Source organism: Dromiciops gliroides, chromosome 2 (genome assembly GCF_019393635.1).
Source record: "Dromiciops gliroides isolate mDroGli1 chromosome 2, mDroGli1.pri, whole genome shotgun sequence".
Classification (NCBI taxonomy): Eukaryota; Metazoa; Chordata; class Mammalia; order Microbiotheria; family Microbiotheriidae; genus Dromiciops; species Dromiciops gliroides.
Window position 1 is genome coordinate 432,027,576 of NC_057862.1, and position 20,239 is coordinate 432,047,814.

Here is a 20,239-nt window from a genome sequence, read left to right on the forward strand (position 1 = left end):
AAAAATTTCTCTGGTGAACAGGGGTCACGAGTGGAAAAAGTTTAAGAAGCCCTATTCTACACATTTTACATTAGATGTCCCAAGCAGATCAATTAAGATCTACAAATAGATCTCAAAAGTTTTGCCTGGCTGCCTCTAAACTGGTTACCACCACTCCTATTGCTAGTATTCCCAGTGGAGAGGAGAGTGCGCTCAGCAGAGACAATCCCCATACCTAATCCCCACAAGGATTTTGCTATCATCCTTCTCCTGGTGGTGCAAGCACAAGGTGATTTCTCATAAAAAAGCTGGGGATTCTCCCTACTTGTCTGATGGACATCCTATAACTAGGTCCGCCTGTCTCTGTATTACGTACAGTTTGGATTTTAAAGTGAATAATATAATAATAATGTCACTTCCCTATTTATTTGTGTCCCCTTCTAAACTTCTTTGTGCTTTCTTCTATTTTTAAATGCTTTATTGATGTTCTTTTCTTTTTTTATAGCTCTAGTACTACCCATTAATTCACATATACTGCCCCCCCCCCCAGCTATTCTTGTTGTTGGTTTTTTTTTTAAAGCATAGTTAGAACAAAGATCAATATACTGGCTATATCTGAAAATCTTTATCTCATTTTGTACTTTTAGCTCATCACCTCTCTGTTGAGAGGTGAGTGGCACATTTCATTATCAGTTTTCTGAAGTCACAGTTGGTCATAGCATTAATTAGAGTTCCATAGTCATTCAGAGTTGTTTTCTAGGTGTATTTTTTCCACTGCTATATTATACTATATTATGTTATGTTATATTACATTACATTATATTATAATATCAGTGGTTATATCCTGACAATACTTGGCCTTCACTCTGCTTGCAGAGAAGCAATGTTGTTTGATGATGTGACATAGGAGCATAAAGGATTTATTAGTAGTATTTTTCTTGTCTTCTAAATAGTGTATTCATCATGAGTTGTTGAATAAATACTTGACCAACTTCAGTTAGCTTAATAATAGATAAAATAGTGCATTTTAATTTGGGTAACTGTCTTATGTCAGTTAAAAAGTTAAAAAGCAGTTGTCTCAGCTAAGGAAACTGCTAGGGTTTTTTTTGTTTGTGCTTTAAAAGAAAAGTTTGCATAGTTCTAAGCCAAATTGAGAAAACAAATAACATCATTATTATAGTGGAAACATATATTGACCTGCCATTTTGGCATTTTACTGTTTTGTTTATGACTTTTCTCAGTGAGACACCTGAAATAAGATGCCGACTTTTATCTGTGGTCACTGGATGATAGGCTGAAGAAGACTGAATATGTGGTGAAAAATACTTGATATTGTTAGGAGGGAAATCGATGGTTTTGAAGTTTTTCACAAGTTACATTCCTTTTGAGTAGATGTTGCTTTGATGGATCCATGATTTAATTTGTATGGTATTTCCACCATTGATACAGATCGTAACCTATAAAATGAATAAGAACACAAATAGCATCTGTGTTTAGAAGAAAACTCTAGGCTTCTGTAAAGCATACATGAGCTATATATATGTAACTAGCTACTGGTTATCCAGGGTAGAAAACTACCTTTCACTGGTTGGAGTTTTTTTAGGACAAGCTAGGTTGTTTTGGAGAGTGGACTGGCTTTAAAAACAAACAAAAATCTTAAACTGCTAAACTTTGTCTTTTTGTATATAAGTCTAATAAATGGTACGTGCATTTTCAGCATGTAAGTAGATTTCTTATTCACATTGTGTTGTTACATGAAAACAAAGATGGAAAATCTTGAACTAGATTGTAGAAGTGGTAAGTGTAGCAAATCATAAGTTATTTTGGTTTCACTAAGCATTTTATTTTTATGCTAGAGATCAATTCATGACAACTGTTTTTTCACCACAAATGTATATATAAATATATATAATTTATTATTAAAAATTATGGTTGTTATGTTGATTCCAAAATTGTTTTACCTTGCTATTTTTCCCCCGAGAAAGACTTTACCATGGGCAGTACCCTTTACATTCTATTTTCTCATCATCTAGGTGATATTAGACTTGATTCAGTACAAAAACATTGTGGTAAAAAGAGCACTGAATTCTGATAAGGCATTTCTCAAGAAACTTGGTGTTACTTCAGTCCCTTCATGTTACCTGATTTATCCAAATGGGTCTCATGGATTAATTAGCATGTAAGTAGTAGTATATACAAGATTTGGTTGAGGTTCCAATACTTTTTTTTTATGCTTACAGACTCTAACAAATATGTAGGGAATTAGAAATGAGAGACATCAGTCATTTACCAAGCATTTATCAAATGTCTATTTTGTCCTAAGCACTAGAAATTCAAAGACACTCATGACACACTCCAGGCCCTACATCAGGGAAACCATCAGGTAAATAAATAGCACATACAAAATGAAGACCAGGTAATTTTTTGGTCTTCCTAGTAACTTGGAAGACCAGGAAATGCTTCATATAGAATGTATAGATTAAGCAGAGTTTTGAAAGAAACGAGATCCTCCAGGGCAAAGGTGAGATGGGAGTGCATTCCATTTGATGAAAAGCTATGGAGATAGGAGATGGAGTGTTACATATGAGGAACAGCAAAAAGACCAGTTTAGCTGGACCATAGAGTATGGGAGGGAGAATAATGTACTGTATCAAAAGATTAGAAAGGAGTCAGACTGTGAAGGTCTTTAAACATTAAACAGAGGAGCTTATATTTTGTACTAGAAGAGAGGCAAATAGGAAAAAATCCAAGAGGAGACACCTTTGGCCAAACTTAATAGAAACTAATTTGATGTAGTTTGAATCTGTAAATAAGATACCCAGATATACTCAAGATAATGACATTTAGGATATAAATCATGTAAATAGAATTTGGAAGAAATTGGATGAGCAAACATAGTGAAGAATAGAACAATAGAGGCATTAGCTTTTGTTTAAAGAAGGAGAAGTCAACAGATTCAGCCCACAATGAACAGTATCAAGTCCTTTGTAGTCATCTGATATTGTCTCCTTAGGTTCTTGTTTTCCAAGAAACTTTCTATAAATTGACTTGGTTTCTTAGTAGACCCTCCTTATTTTGATGTAGTTAATAGAGAACTGGTCTTGGGGCCAGAATGACCTAGACCTGCCTCTGATACACACTGTCTGAGTGACCTTGAGCAAGTCACTTAACTTTTGGGTGCCCTAGGTCAATCTCTACAAAAATACTAGCCTATACTGGTAGAGGAGGCTCCTCACCTCGAGCTCCCTCCACACTCAAATCACAGATAGAATCCTCTCTCCCCTGCTCTCATTCAGTATTTCAATTCATGTGGCCATTCCTTCCATCTCTGCAAATAACTTCTCTCTCTCTCCTCCTTCCTTCCTCCTGTCTTAGCAGATAGCTAAATGAGCTTCTATGGCCAAAAAACATATCATCTAGTAGCCAACTTTCTGGTGGTGATTATCTGAAAATACATTACATAAATTGGAATTTAAGTTCATAAACCAAATCTCCAGTGAATTTGGTTGGTATATGCTAGACTTTTTTTTTTTTTAAGTGAGGCAATTGGGGTTAAGTGACTTGCCCAGGGTCACACAGCTAGTAAGTATTAAGTGTCTGAGGCCGGATTTGAACTCAGGTACTCCTGACTCCAGGGCCGGTGCTTTATCCACTGCGCCATCTAGCTGCCCCTATGCTAGACTTTTAGAACCTGACCAAACAGGTTAGAACTTAGAAGGAGATGCTGAACTAACAGAAATGGGTAACCAGACTCTGAAAAAGAAGTGAACAACTTTCAGAATTAAGGTAACTGACTAGACCCACTAGAATATAGGTTTACTTTGTAGGCCAATTCTCTAGTGGCCAGTAATAATACCATTTATGCAGCTTTATCCCTAAATCTGATATTAGTATTTTAATTATCTTCTTTCCTTCACATTGCTTTGTTTTCTCCTTGGAGATGAAGGAAGGCATAGACCATTTTTATTGGTAACTTAAAATCATTTATTTCTATGAAATCTTAAGAGGATCTCAGAATATGTTTTAGGTGTCTTATGATTGCACTGAAAAGCACTTATAGGAAATCTAGTTTCATAGAGATAAGGAAATTAAAAGATAGAAAGTTTAGGGGCAGTGTCTGACTCCCTGCCATCTTCAGACTGCCAGTCCACAGCCCTTTGTAACTAGAATATGTTACCTTAAGGTGGGAAGTTGTCGTATTAAAATGCTATCTTATGGTATCTCTGAAATAAAACTCTGAAAAAGTCTGATTCAATAAGTGTTTTCTTTGGCCAATACTGGGTTTCTTATACAATTTGACCACAGATTGTGTTGATTTATAATAGCTGACATTTATATAGACCTTTGACATTTGCAAATTACTTTCTACACATTATCTTAATTGTCCTTATGACGACTCTGTGAAATAGGTGCCATGGGTATTATTATCTCCATTTTGCATGTGAGAAAACTGAGGCTTTGAGGGGTTGAATGACTTGTCCATGCTTACGTAGCTAGTAAGTATCTGAACTTGGGGATCAAACCCAGGTCTCACAAGTCTAGAACTTAGTTCACTGCATTAGGCTGCCTCTCTAGGGGTGTATAACAAATTCCTAATCTAAATGAGAAGGGTTTCTTAGCCAGAATTTTAATACAAATTAACTTGTCAAGACTGTTAGAAATATTATTCTGGGGCAGCTAGGTGGCGCAGTGGATAGAGCACCGGCCCTGGAGTCAGGAGTACCTGAGTTCAAATCTGGCCTCAGACACTTAACACTTACTAGCTGTGTGACCCTGGGCAAGTCACTTAACCCCAATTGCCTCACTAAAAAAAAAAAAAGAAAGAAAGAAAGATTATTCTGAGGTGCATAGACACCTCATTTTTCCATCATGTCTTTTACCTATGAATTCTCACCCATGCTCTCTCCTCTCTTCCAGTGTGAAGCCTCTTCGTTCTTTCTTCTCTTCCTATTTAAAGTCATTACCTGGTGTGAGAAAAAAAATTCTCTCACAGTTTCCATTTACAGTAAAATCAAAGAAAGAGGACAATTCAGAGATCATGGTCTGGAGAGAATTTGATAAGTAAGTATTTATTTTGGCCCTTAGTTTAATGGTTATCCATTTAGGTAGTTAAATTTAATAAGAACTTTGATAGAAGGACACCATAAACTGATACGTTGTTTTGAGAAAGATTTTTGTTTATCAGTTCAAGCTCTGCACCACACATAACACACACTCTCTTCAAAAGTAGCTTCCCACCAGCCATGTGACCTTGGGAAAGTCACTTAACCCACATTGCCCTGCAAAAAAAAAAAAATTTAAAGTTAAGTTTAAAACTTAAAAACAAACATTGAAGAAAAGTGGCTTCCCATCTGTATATCCACTGGGAGGAGGGAAAGCAGAGAATTCATTCTAAGGATGATGCAGTTTTTTTAAACAGAGTTTATGATGTATATCTTAGGTCAAAACTTTATATGGCTGATCTTGAGTCAGGGTTGCATTATCTCCTTCGAGTGGAGCTTGCTGCTCATAAGACGCTGGAGGGAGCTGAGCTGAAGACCTTCAGGAATTTTATTACAGTCATTGCAAAGGTACCATATACATGTACAGTCTTTGATTACATTTGTATGAGAAATTTAATCTGTGTTGAATGAAATAGTCAACACATTTGATGATGAGAGTACTTCCTAAGAATGATGATTTACTTTTGTTTCAACTGTCCAAACTTGCATTTTCTTTTGGAAATAATTTCTATGTGGATAGATTGTGTATATGTTTTGTGTATTAACAAGCCAACAAGCCTGCTTGTATTTGATTAGATGTCAAATGATCATTTCAGGTATAAAACCTCTAGATAAGTCCTGAGGCACAGGTACCTCGAGGAGGTGCTTCTGTTGGGTATCACAGATACTTGCAAGACATTACTTATTATGATCTGTAGTACTTAATGAACTAGTACAGGACATCACTACAACATATAGCTCCCTCCTCTCATTTTTGCCTCCTATGTCATTCTTTTTATTTCTCAAATAAAGCCTCAATGGAAAGAGCATAAAACTACATAGCATTTTCTTCAGAGGGAAAACTTACTGCTGATTTTAATGCTTCAAGAGCCATTTTCCAGCTACTTTTAGAGTCAGTAAGCAAGAAAAACTAATTGTACTTGTATTCATAATAGAATAACTCTCATTATGTAGTGCTTTAGGATTTCCAAACTGTTTTCCTCATAACACTCCAGAGAAGTGGTCATTACAGGTATTATTTCCATTTTTAGAAATGAGAAAACTGAAAGTCACAGAAGTCAAATAACTTGTTCAAGATCACACCACCAGCTATTATCAGGGGTGTACTTCCAACCCACTTCCTCTTTTTTTTTTTTTAAAGTGAGGCAGTTGGGGTTAAGTGACTTGCCCAGGGTCACACAGCTAGTAAGTGTTAAGTGTCTGAGGCCAGATTTGAACTCAGGTACTCCTGACTCCAGGGCTGATGCTCTATCCACTGTGCCTTCTAGCTGCCCCCCAACCCACTTCCTCTTACCTCCAAACTCCTTGTTATTTCCATTCTTCCATGACTCTCTCAGCTTAGGACAGTTCATAGACCAAGGCCCAAGCTAGAAGTGTGAAGCTATTGCTGCTTCTGGGCCCAACTGAGAATTTGGATTCCCCCCCCCATTTCTGTTAGTAATTTTCTGCTTCTTGTTTATAAAACCTATTTACCCAGTTTCTGAATTCACTTATTTTTTTTAAAACCCCAAATCTTTCCTTAAAGCTGCTATTAGGTTACCTGGCATAAAATGTATAGGTACTAGTCCAAAAATTGGTATACTACCATTTGATATTTTATATAAACTTTGCTTTCCTTTTCCCACCCCCCACAATAAATTAGAATTCATTTCTTGGTGATCTTCAGTCACCAAAAGTTATCAGTATGACCATTTCAGATGGGTTATGGTCTTACCTAAAAGACCTTATGTGCTTTTTCTGCACAATACTTAAAGCAAGTCTTATAAAGAATTTCATCCCCTAAAGGGGGTACCTCTATATGAGGTAAATTGTTAAAATTCATGAATTTGGATCCTAGGGACTAAGTTCCCAAGTAAGGAATTATTCTTTTGGCTATGATGGATTACTGTGAATTGGGAAGAAGACATCCCAAATCAATAAAAACCCTGGACTATCTTTTAGGACCTTGATTTTCAGTATATAAAACATGGGTGATAGATGATTTCTGAATCCCCCTTAATAGAAGATGGTTTCCTGATAATAATAGAATTATTCACTTTGAGACTGTTTTTACTAGATTTACTGATAGTGTCTCTTCAGAATACAATGTAATTCAGAAAGAGATTTTAAACATTCCATTCCTGTTAACTTTTTAATAAACCCATTCTGCTATGCATCTGCCATTCTAATCTAGGCAAAAACAGCAGCAGCACATTAGGTAAGAGACATAGTTTATACTTTGGGTGATGACAGCACTGAGATACAAAAAGATCTTAACTATCCTGAAAGTTGGGCCCAAATTAAGGAGATGAAAATTAACAGGATAAGTGTGAAGTCTTTCAGTTAGGTTCAGAAAACCAACTAAACAAGTCTAGGTTAAGAAGATCGGACTTAATCATGTCAAAGAGATTCAGATAGAGAATAGTTACGCTTTTCTGCACTGTTCAGAAAGCAGCTGGAGTACTTTTATTTAGTTTTGGGTACCACATCTGAAGTCCATTGAGAAGGTGGAGCATATCAGGAGATGAGTGACTGGGAGAAGAAAGGGTAAAGAGAGCATGTCACATGAGGAAATGTTGAAGTTAAAAATGAAAAACACTGGGAAAGAGATGAGAGGAGCATATGATAGCAGTCTTCTGATAATTGAAGGGCTACCATCTGAAAGGTATTAGAACTATAGGATACCAGCGCTGAAAGAGACCATTCAAAGTCCTCTATTTCATCCATTATCCAAGCATTAAACTTAATCAGTGTAACTCCAGAGGGCATAACTAAGACCAATTGGGTGAAAGTTACACAGAGATAGAGTTTAACTGTTCTTTAATACAAAGAACTTTATAACAGTTTATAGAACTCCCCCAAAATGGACTAGGTTCCCTAGTGAGATAGTTGTTTCCTGTCATTGTCAGAGATGTCATAAAGGGGATTCCTGGATGGTACAGGAGACAGGACTAGAAGATATCTGAAGTCTCTTTTAATTTTATGATTTTTTGAGTGTTTTTACCACATAGATGCCAGAAAAAGAAGAAGAAAAAACATGCCTTAAAGACTCTTCATTATTAAGGCATTTTGGGAAGTAGAATTCATTTTTATGTTATAAGTTTTTAAAACAAAAGAAATGGATTGTGTTTCAAACAATAATGAGCTTTATGCAATATAGTTCAAATATCTAGTATGTTAAAATCAGTCATAATCAGGTTTTTCCTCATAGTGCCACTTGTTAAAAAAAAAATCTCTAGCTGCCCTCATTTCCTTTAAGAAAGTGTAGCACTAATCTGTTCATCATATTATCCCCCAAATAGCCTTGGTTCTTCCTGATGGATCCTGGCCAGATGATTCCATTTTGTTGCATAGCTTTTAGCGAATCATGACTGTTCTTGTCTCATTGGATGTGCTTTTTTTCTCTCTTGGTATTTTTCTCACTTTTCCCCCTTAATTTTGAAACATATGTTTCTCTGTTGATCTCACATATGTAGTCTGGATAGCTCCTTAATTCACAGTGAAAATTGTGTTTTACCTTGGAAAATATCTTGTTAGAATGTAAAGATACTTTTTAAAATAGCGAGTAAATAGATAATAGTACCTACACACACATTTTCATACCCTGATTCTAAAAATTCCCCAGTGTTATTAAATAAGAAGTTGATGCTTTTTGATTTTTTTGTTCCAAAATTACAATTGATATAGGATTATAATTTTAGTTTTAATAGTCCTTAAAGACACCTTTATTTTAGACATTTACTAAGATTCTCATTCAATATAGATTCTAAGTAGAGGGCATACAGTCTCCTTATTAGGGGGACATAATACATTTTTGTATAAAAATGCTAGTTTGATATCTTTAATTTAGGTGACTGACACTCAGGACAGCATGAAAAAAAAAAAAAGAAACATAGATAATGCCATCCATACCTGCTGATCAACAGTTTAAATAGTGATGGCAAAGTTGCTAAGAGCAGAAGAGCACCAGACTCCCTGAGTGGAAAAGGAGGAATTAGCAGCTGTTTTATCACAAAGAACATCACATAAATAAGTGGGCTGTTATTTCAGATAGGTCTGCAAAGCAGTTGACAACTTGATAAATAAAGCATATTCAGGGATCATTTCATCTGTCATTGTAAAGTAGCTATCCCAGAGTGAAAATGAGACAGCTATTTTAATGGAGCTGGGCAGCTGTTTAAAGTCTAAAGGGAAGGATGATCTTGTATCCATTGGAAACTGGAAGGAAATTGGTGTGAACTCTAACTTCTCAGTGAATTTAATCTGGGGAAAGGTTCTAGATAAACAGGTCCATACCATCATAGCTTAGATTTTCCTCTCCCTCTCTGTCAACAAAACTGTTGACTTGGAGAGACTGTTATATAAGAATGACCTAAAGCCATTCCATTGCTTAGCAAGGCTTATTCTTCATTTCATTTGTTCAAAGATTCAGAGTTCAGAAACCCTAACAATTAGAATCATTTGGAAAATACTGATCAAAACTTCTCTTTGTGAGAGTATGACACTGGAATTTTTTTGAGTTCATCGTGTGGTTACGGGCATTCATCTTTTTTCAGCTATTTCCTGGCCGCCAGCCTGTGGTGAAGTTATTGGAAACTTTACAGGAATGGTTGGTCAGCCTCCCTTTGGACAAAATCCCTTACAATGCAATCCTGGACCTGGTCAATAACAAAATGCGGGTAACTTCTAACTTCCTATTTTAAACTAAGACGATGCGTTATAGTCAGGGAGACAGAGCACTGTCCTTATGGCTCTGATCCTTAGTTCAGGTCTGGCATCTGTGGAGCAACTCTCCAACCTTACTCACAGGGGTCTGGTAAGAATTCATTAAAATGCGGCCTAGATTCTATAAGCTTTGATCTTAATGGAAGATCAAGAAAGTCACTATTTCAATGTCCCAAATATACTGATGGTAGTAGGTTTAATGATATGTTCTCCTTTAATTATATGTTCTTCCTACCTTCCCCTCGTGTCTCCCCCCCCCCAACACCAGATGAAGCATTTATTCCTTTGTCCTGGGGGTTAAAGCCTATATGTTGTTCATATTCTCAGGATGATTTTGTATCTTTTCCCCCCCACAAGCTGATTTGATATTGTCAGTATCTTATCATCATCAACATCAGCACAGTTCAGTGAAAACAAAGGTAGTAGAACCCTTTTTGTCATAGGATTCAATAAGCTTAAGGGACCTTAGAGGCTATATAGGCCAATGCCCTCGTTTTACAGATAAGGAAATGCAGGCCTAGGAAGGAAAATGATTTGCTTAAAATCATACGAGTAGTCAATAGCACAAACCCAGGTCTTCCGAAAACCAGCAAATATCTTTTCAGCTGATATATCTTGATTTCATGTCTTAATATAAGTTGAAAATTCATTTTATTTACTAAATAAGTAAATTGAAAACTCTGCATTTGACCACAATGCTAGGCCCATTTAAAAGCAATAATAACAAATCAACATTTGAAGTTGTTCCACTTGTGCAGAATATGATTTAAATAACTATTATTGTTTCAGAGAAACCAGAAAATTGCATTTAGAATTGAATATTCATTGAGACTTAAAACGTTTCCTCATTTAGTTGGTATTAATGTGGAATTTTTCATCATTTATTCTTACTCTTCTAGATAAATGCTTTCTTTATTGCTAACCAAATATTTTAATAATTTGAATTAAACAAAATACCATATTTGCCCAAATGTCTACATGGTATGTATTAGTTTTCTAATCAGCATTTTCTTCCAGTAGCTCTTATTAATAAGGTGCTATTCCCAGTTATTTTACCCAGTAAGTTTTGTCAGTTTCATTAATCAGTGTTTAGAGTTAAAAATGAAAATCTATTTTCTGTCTTAATGCACCTGCAAAGTAACTTACAAGTTTAAGTCCTGAGCAGTGTTTGCCATTACACTAATTTGACATGTTCAGCAGAAGTATAATGTAGTATATCATGAGGTTTTATGCATATAAACATATGTACCATTTAATACATATTTTATAAAAGTAGGAAATTAATGATAGTGAAATAATTAGACTAAACTTTAAATAACTGATGAAATATTCACACTTCCCTTAAAATAATTTATTAGCAGTAGTTAATATTCTTAATTGAAGGAAAGGACATTTAACAATTCTCTTTTTATAGCCATGCCTTCTCAATTATTATAATTTTATTATCTGGCTGTTATAAAGTTTACTTATCAGCTTGCTTTTCAGAAAGCTTGACATAATTTAGTACCTCTTTCTGAGGGTTTTATTATAACTCTGTCTGCTTTGTATTTTTATTTTTCCTCCATGCTACATGAAATCTAAGAGTAAATATAATTTCTTGAGGCAGTAGTAATATCCTTCAGAAATAATACTGCTCCTTTAGTGAGAAACATAGGTATATGTGATACATCTTCAGGCCTTAATAGAGAAGAAGTCATTTCTATGTATTTTGAGACCATCAGTGTAGATTAGTAACACAATTCAGATTAGTATCAGTTTGATTTAAAAACAAAGTAAAAATGATCAATTCTCTTTCAGATTTCTGGAATATTTCTAACCAATCATGTAAAGTGGGTTGGATGTCAAGGAAGCAGACCAGAGTTAAGGGGTTATACTTGTTCTCTTTGGAAACTTTTCCACACTTTAACTGTCCAGGCAGTAATTCGTCCAAGAGCTCTGGCCAACACAGGTATGTGACACTTACAAACTAAGCGATTATTCAGCATAGCAATAACTTATATATGCATAGGGAACATGGACCTATATTCATTTGACTAAAAGGACATCAGAAAATTAGGCATAATTCTTTTGTTCCAAGGTTAGCTACGATGGATAATAGTAATTCATAGGTTCTTTGGGCAAAATGAAAATTCAGGACTTAGGAGTCTGGAATGAATTGAATTTCTTCTTCCATCCAATGCCAGCGGGAACTTGATAAGCCTGGGAGACAGAAGTTATAAAGAAGGATGACAGAGAATTGGGGTGACTTGTCTGTGCCTCTTTTTAAGTGACATATTCTGAAGGGTCACTAAAACTAGGAAAAATATAAAGTCGCAAAGCCAGTTTGAACAATGATATTTTTAGGAAAGAGCCAACCAATTCTTACATAGTAACAACTGACATTCATAGTTTGCAAAGCACTTTGTATGCTTTATCTCAGTTGAGCTTCAAGTAACTTTATGAAGTGAGTAGTAGAAATATTATTATTCCCATTTTATAGCTGAGGAAACTGAGGCCCAGGGAAGTAAAGTGACTTGCTATTTTATATCTCCTGATTGGTCTTCCTACCTCAAGTTTTGGTCCAGTCCATCCTCCAAATAGCTGCCAAAATGATTTTCCTAAAGTTGCTCAAGTTCAGATCTGACCATGATACTACCCTGCTCAATAAACACTAGTAGTTCCCATGAAATTGAGGGTGCAGTATAAACACGCTGCTTTTCTAGCCTTATTACATGCTATTCTCCTTCATCTCTTCTACATTCCAGTTAAAGGAACTGGCTGACTGTTCCTTAGACACAGCACTCCTTTTCCCATTGAAATGTCTTTGCACTGACTATCCCAAGTGCCTGGAATGTATTCCCACCTCACTTCCACCTCTTTAATTCCTAATGTCTTTCCAGACTCAGTTCAAGCACTACCTTCCAAAAGAAGCAGCTAGCTGCTGGTGCCACCTTGTTTCCCATCCCATTCCAACCTCCCTGCCCCCATCACCTTGTATGTATTATGTGTGTGCCTATCTATATAGTACATATATACTATATAGTATTTATACACTATATAGTACATAGTATATAGTATCTATATAGTATATATGTGTACATGTTGCCTCCCCTAGTAGAATATAATAAACTCTTGGAGGGCATACACTTTAACGTAAATGCCAGGATGTCTAATAAATTGTTGTAGATGATTTATTGATAGATTATATGTTGATCCATTCATTGAAGAAAGTTCTGGATTTCATGGATATGGGGTTTTATTCTGTAAACTTCTCAGTTTATAGTAATTTTTGACAGATAAAGGAACAGTTCCTTTCTTGGACATAGCTCTCTAGGACTCAGGTCCATTAATCTAAACATTCTGCCTCATATAAAGACAGAGTTTTTTATTTTTTTAATAAGACTTGATTCAAGAAGAATCATGTAGAAGAAAGAGTTGAATCTTCCAGGTGAGACCCTGTGGGGTTCATACTTCCTCCAAAAAAGGTCCTTCTTTTAAACAGTATTTTATTTTTTCCAATTGTATGTAAAGATAGTTTTTAACATTTATTTTTGTAATTTTTTGAGTTCCAAATTTTTCTCTTTCCTTCCCTCGTTTCCTTCTCCAAGACAGCCAGCAATCTGATACAGGTTATATATGTACATCATGGGGTAGCTAGGTGGTGCAGTGGATAAAGCACCAGCCCTGGATTCAGGAGGACCTGAGTTCAAATGTGACCTCAGACACTTGACACTTACTAGCCGTGTGACCCTGGGCAAGTCACTTAACCCTCATTGCCTCACAAAAAAATATATATATATGTACATCATGTTAAACATATTTCCACATTAGTCATGTTGGGAAAGAAGAATCAGAACAAAGGGGGAAAACCACAAGAAAGAAAAAACAAAAAACCCCAACAGCAACAAAAAGTGAAAGAAGTATGCTTTGATCTGCATTCAGACTCTATAGTTCTTTTTCTTTTTTTTTTGTCTTTTTGCAAGGGCAATGAGGGTTAAGTGACTTGCACAGGGTCACACAGCTAGTGTCAAGTGTCTGAGGCTGGATTTGAACTCAGGTCCTCCTGAATCCAAGGCTGGTGCTTTATCCACTGTGCCACCTAGCTGCCCCCCTCTATAGTTCTTTTTCTGGATGTGGAGGGTATTTTCCATCATGAGTCTTTTTGGACTTGTCTTGGATCATTGTATTGCTGAGAAGAGTTAAGTCTATCACAGTTGATCATCTCACAATGTTGCTGTTACTGTGTACAATATTCTCCTGGTTCTGCTCACTTCACTCAACATTAGTTCATGTAAATCTTTTTAGGTTTTTCTGAAATCTGTCTGCTTATCATTTCTTATAACACAGTAGTATTCCATTACATTCATACACCACAGTTTGTTCAGCCATTCCCCAATTGATGGGCATCCCCTCAATTTCCAATTCTTTGCTACCACAAAGAGTTGGTATAAATATTTTTATACATGTGGGTCCTTTTCCCTTTTTGATGATGTCTTTAGGAAATAGACCTAGTAGTGGTATTGCTGGGTCAAAGGGTATGATATGCACAGTTTTATAGCCCTTTGGGCATATTTCCAAATTGCTCTCCAGAATGGTTGGATTAATTCACAACTCCACCAATAATATATTAGTGTTCCAGTTTTCCCACATCTTCTCCAACATGGTCAAAGCATATGAACAGGCAGTTTTCAGATGAGGAAATTAAAGCTACCTATAGTTACATGAAAAAATGGTTTAAATCACTATTGGTTAGAGAAATGCAAATTTTAAAACTCTAAGGTATCATCTCACACCTATCAGATTGACTAATATGACAAAAAAAAAAAGGAAAATGATAAATGTTGGAAGAATGGCCCAAAGTTAGATACTTCCATTTATTTACCAGAGTGAACTTGTTACTCATTCCATCCCATCCCTACCCCTGCTTCAACCAGGTGTCCCTCTGTTTTCTTACTTTTTAAATAAAGAGATTGGACTAGATTATCTTTCCCTGTGATCCTTTGATCACATCCTTGATGGCAAAACATATACTAATCATTCAGATGCAGGCATGAATATGATAAATGCAAAGGAGAGATTGAGTCAAAATGCCACAAAATATTTAGGCTGGCACATTTCAAGGGAGCTCTGGGTATTATTCCTAGAGCCACAGTGGAACTCAATTTCAATCAAAGCCACATGTTTGTTTTACAATTAAGTTCTTTCCATGAAAAGGCTGTTTGTACATAAACACTTCACTTTGGATCTAAAGTTCCCTGGAAGCAAAAATATTTATGCTGTCCTAGCTAGAAATATGGCTAATCATAATAGAAATTCAACTAGTAAAACATTTCTCATGCAAAACCAAAAAACTAGCAGAGATAAATAACCTTCTGCTGAGTAGGCACCAGAGGTTTTTTTTTAGAAGGGGTGTGTGTGTGTGTGTGTGTGTGTGTGTGTGAGTGAGTGAGAGAGAGAGAGAGAGAGAGAGAGAGAGAGAGAATATGAGAATAAATAGTATGAGATAAGAGAACCAAGAACAGGGGCTAGAGAACAGTACAGTTGTTTATATTGGCATGGGTCTCATGGAAAGATACTATACTGACAGTATAAGCCACCCCCTCCTTTAAAAAAAAATATCCCTTGAATCATAGTGAATAGAGCACTGGACCTAAAGGCAGGAAGATCTGAATTTAAATCCAGCCTCAGACACTTAGGAGATGAGTGATCTGGGCAAGCCACTTAACTTCAGTCTGCCTCAATTTCTTCATCTGTAAAATGAGGGTACTAATAGAACCTACCTCCCAGGGTTGTTGTAAGGATCAAATGCAATAATGTTTGTAAAGAATGTGGCACAGCGTCTGGCACATAATATTTACTTAATTAAGGTTTATTTCCTTCCATATGCCATAAAAAAATACTTTAAAAATTAAAACCATTTGGCATCTTATTTTCATTTGGTGTTATATCACTACAAAAATTGCTCAAGACTTCTAATATTGAAGAAAGAGAAAATTTTAAAGTAACATTCTAAAGAATCCTCAGTGTACATTAACTTAGTAAAAAATTAGAGCAGATATGTGATGAGTGTATCTTATACCCAAAGAATTGGGTCAGTCTGAGACAGCCGGATTATGTCTTGGAAGGTTTTTCCTCTCCTTATTGCATGTTTAAATCCCATCTACTAAAAAGCATGATGCATTCATTCTCTAATCCTCCCCACCACAGGTAGGGTTTTATGGTTCTTGTCCATTTTAAAGATTAGAGTTACCCTAAATTTGCACTAGTTCGTGGGAGAGAGAAAAGAGGAGATTACACAGTGATACATGGCAGATGTTAGTAGAAGATCCAGCTCTCAGCCTAAAAGAGAAAAAAAATGAGCCATTTTGTGTTTATAGAAAGAAAAAAAAAAACACCAAGGACATTTTTCTTGGTTGGAGCAGTTTCATATTAAAATGGAAGCTTGTTATTGAATTAAAAAAAAATTTCTTCCTCCAATGCCTTTTAAAATACATGTGTGCAAACATGACTAATATGGAAATATGCTTTATATGATTGCACACACACATAACCTACATCAAATTACTAACTATTTTAGGGTGAGGGTGGTGAGGAGATCGAGGGAGATAATTTAGAACTCCCCGAAATTTTTAAAAAAATGAATGTTAAAAATTGTCTGCATATAATTGGAAAAAATAAAATACTCTTAAAAACATGTATTTATATACACATATATAGAGTACATATGGAAATGAAAGAGTTTGTAACTTAACAAATGTTGCCATTTCAATCACTAAATTTGGAAGAATTTCTCAAAAAGTCTACCACATACTCTTTATTTCTCCACCCCACCCCACCCCTGCTTGTCTTTTTTTTAATTTTATTTTATTTTTTTGATGAGGCAATTGGGGTTAAGTGACTTGCCCAGGGTCACACAGCTAATTTAAGTGTCTGAGGTCAGATTTGAACTCAGGTCCTCCTGAAACCAGGGCCGGTGCTCTATCCACTGCGCCACCTAGCCGCCCCCTGTTTGTCTTAAATTAAGTAAAGTAACAAATATGAACATTAGTAACAAGCATCTTTATGTAACCTGTCATCCCTTTAGAAGTAGTAAAATTATTTATAAACTTTAAGAATTCTTCTCAACCCCCACAAATAAACATCATACATAGATAACCCTTTAAATGTTGCTTATTAGTGTATTTCATTAACTTCAAATTCATGACATGGATTAAGAAAAATTGTTTTGAAATTATTGTGTGGCATTTCTTTTTTTTTTATTTTATTTATTTATTTTTTTTAGTTCTCAACTTTTGTTTATACATGCTTTACAATTTCAGATTTTTCTCCCTCCCACCCCTCCCTCCCCCCTCCCCTAGACAGCAGGTAATCTGATATAGGTTATATCTATATATCTCTATACATATACATATAGATATACATATATATATACACACACACATATATATACACATAATAACATTAATCCTATTTCTGCATTAATCCTGTTACAAGAGAAAGAATCAGAGCAGTGATGCAAAACCTCAAAATAGAAAGAAAAAAAAAAACCAACAGCACCCAAAACAAAAGAAATAATATGGTTCAATCAGCATCTATACTCCACAGTTCTTTCTTTCTTTTTTTTTCTTGGATTTGGAGATCCTCTTCTGTCATGAGTTCCCTGGAACTCGTCTGTACCATTGCATTGGTGAGAAGAATATAGTCCATCACAGTAGGTCAACACTCAATGTTGATGATACTGTGTACAATGTTCTTCTGGTTCTGCTCATCTCACTCATCATCAGCTCACGTAAGACCCTCCAGGTTTCTCTGAACTCTTCCTGCTCATCATTTCTTACAGCACAATAGTATTCCATTGTATTCATATACCACAACTTGTCCAGCCATTCCCCAATTGATGGGCACCCCCTCAGCTTCCAATTCCTTGCTACCACGTAAAGAGCAGCTATAAATATTTTTGTACATGTGGGTCCCTTTCCCCCTTCCATGATTTCTTTGGGCAAAAGACCTAAAAGTGGGATTGCTGGGTCAAAGGGTATGTGGCATTTCTTTTAATACTAACACTTAATCTGCTTTGATTTCACGGGTCCTTTGTACATTTTTGTTCAATCTCTGATATTAGATGTTTGAATGGAGATTTCTGTGTTCAATATAGTATTGATTCTCTTTTGCTTTTTATGTTTTTGACTCCAGAATAATGTTAATTATTTCCTTTTTGACTTTGTTTTCTTAGAGCTTAACTGCATATCTTTTTGGTTGTTACATTAGAAAGAAGGAGAAAAAGATGGAGAGGACATTTATTAAGTGCTTCTTTTATGCCTAACACTGTGCTAAGTACTGGGAATACAAATACAAGCAAACACGGCAGTCCTTAACCTCAAAGAGCTTATGTTTTATTAGAGAAAGATAATGTATAAAGAGGAGCTACAACTGAAGTTGGTAGTAACCAGAAAATGATGTGGAGGCCTAGTTTTGTGCGTAATTATGCAAAAGATCACCTATCACTGCATACCCATTTGTTTTTTTATGTAATCCTTGGCAAATATACTTTTTTGTTTATATGAAGTTGGAATTTTTTTTCTGAGTCAAAAATATATAGCTTTGTAAATAGTTTCATGCCTTTTGCCAGCTTGATAATCATTAGCACAAAAGTGTTCTCCCCCACGAAAATATGTGGGTAGCTAAAGAAATGTAAATTGCTTTTTCATCATTCATATAATAAATAGCAATCAAAAGAAGAGTGACCATAAAACTCAAGTTGTTTTTGAAGACTTTGAGTGCCATTCCAAACCCATTCACATTATATTTTAAAATAATTTAGTGACCTTAGGCAAGTCACTTAATCCCAATTGCCTCACACACACACAAATTTAAAAGGGAAAACCATGAATCAGGAAGACCTAAGTCATTCGTGTTTAGTTTGGGTGGCCTCCAGAGAAACCTTATAAGCTTTGAGGTGAATAACATGCTTATACCAAGGTAAATATTTGATGAACAGTGATAAATAACTAGGGTAGTACTAAAGCATAAGCATTATGAACAAATGAAACCATAATTCTAATTAAAATGTGAGAAACTATAATTTAAAAGGACCAAGTCAGACAATGACATTTAAATGCCATGGCTCTTCTCCCTAGTTCCCAAGGCATTGACTGGTAAAATCAGACTTTTAAGGAAATGTGTTACCCCTTTCTGTGCAATATGCTTAATAGTATTCTACTATCCTAAAAGCATAAAGGGGCCTTCCAGAGGGCATTCGACACTCAGAAAATTCTATTTTCATGTTTCTATAAAAATGTTTGGAGGGGCAGCTAGGTGGCACAGTGGATAAAGCACTGGCCCTGGATTCAGAAGGACCTAAGTTCAAATCCGGCCTCAGACACTAGACACTTACTAGCTGTGTGATCTTGGGCAAGTCACTTAACCCTCATTGCCCCACACCAAAACAAAAAAAAGTTTGTGTAATAGATTTTAAAAGCACATATGTTTTTACCGACATACAGGTTTTATCAGTTACATATCACATATATACTACAAAATAAAATGAGTGATTTGGCTTTGAAATTCTAGCAAAGTGTGCTGGTTTTACTGAAAATGTTGTTTTCTGCATGACTAGCCCTTCTGGATGAACCAGCCAACAAGTATTTATTTAGGATGGCTTATGTGTTGTGCAGGTAGTCAAGCCAGTATTGTTCTTGCAGGTTTTGAAGATGATCCCCAAGTTGTTTTGCAGATTATGAGACGGTACCTTGAGACATTTTTTGGATGTAGAGAATGTGCTGAGCATTTTGAAGAAATGGCTAAAGAATCCATGGACTCAGTGAAAACTCTGGATGAAGCAGTCCTCTGGCTGTGGAAGACACACAACGTAGTGAATAACAGGCTGGCAGGTATGACAGAAGCGACACTTACTAAAAACCTTCTGACCCTTTGTAGACCAGGGCTACCCACCTACTGTAGCCAGAGGCGAGAAGTTAAACAAGAGTGTCTTTTACTCACCCTGTAACAGCCAACTTTGTAAATGACTTGGTGACTAGATGGAATTTTGATTCTTTGATCTATGATCTAGTGCCACCGTTGTCACATACAGAACTTCCTCTCAGCGTGCTTCACAATACCCAATAATAAAGGACACATTCTTTTTTTTTTCTGTTTAGAATTTTATTTTCCACATTACATGTAAAAACAAATTTTGACATCAATTTTTTAAAACTTTGTGTTCCAACTTCTCTTTTTCCCCTCCCTCTCCCCCATCCCCAAGAACTCAAGCAATTTAATATGTTATACATGAATAGTCATGCAAAATATCTCCACATTAGCCAGGTTGTGAGAGAAAACAGAGAAAAACAAAATTT

At 35.7% G+C, this 20,239-nt stretch overlaps 1 protein-coding gene across 1 annotated transcript in view; it reads left to right on the top strand.

Annotated features, from left to right (window-relative positions):
- Positions 1 to 20,239, top strand: part of QSOX2 (quiescin sulfhydryl oxidase 2) — an 83,659-nt gene that overhangs the window by 54,112 nt on the left and 9,308 nt on the right. The window contains exons 6-11 of the mRNA XM_043986339.1: positions 2,013 to 2,158; positions 4,897 to 5,040; positions 5,420 to 5,549; positions 9,737 to 9,859; positions 11,703 to 11,853; positions 19,586 to 19,774. Coding sequence (XP_043842274.1) covers positions 2,013 to 2,158; positions 4,897 to 5,040; positions 5,420 to 5,549; positions 9,737 to 9,859; positions 11,703 to 11,853; positions 19,586 to 19,774 — 883 coding nt within the window. The remainder of the gene's footprint in view (positions 1 to 2,012; positions 2,159 to 4,896; positions 5,041 to 5,419; positions 5,550 to 9,736; positions 9,860 to 11,702; positions 11,854 to 19,585; positions 19,775 to 20,239) is intronic.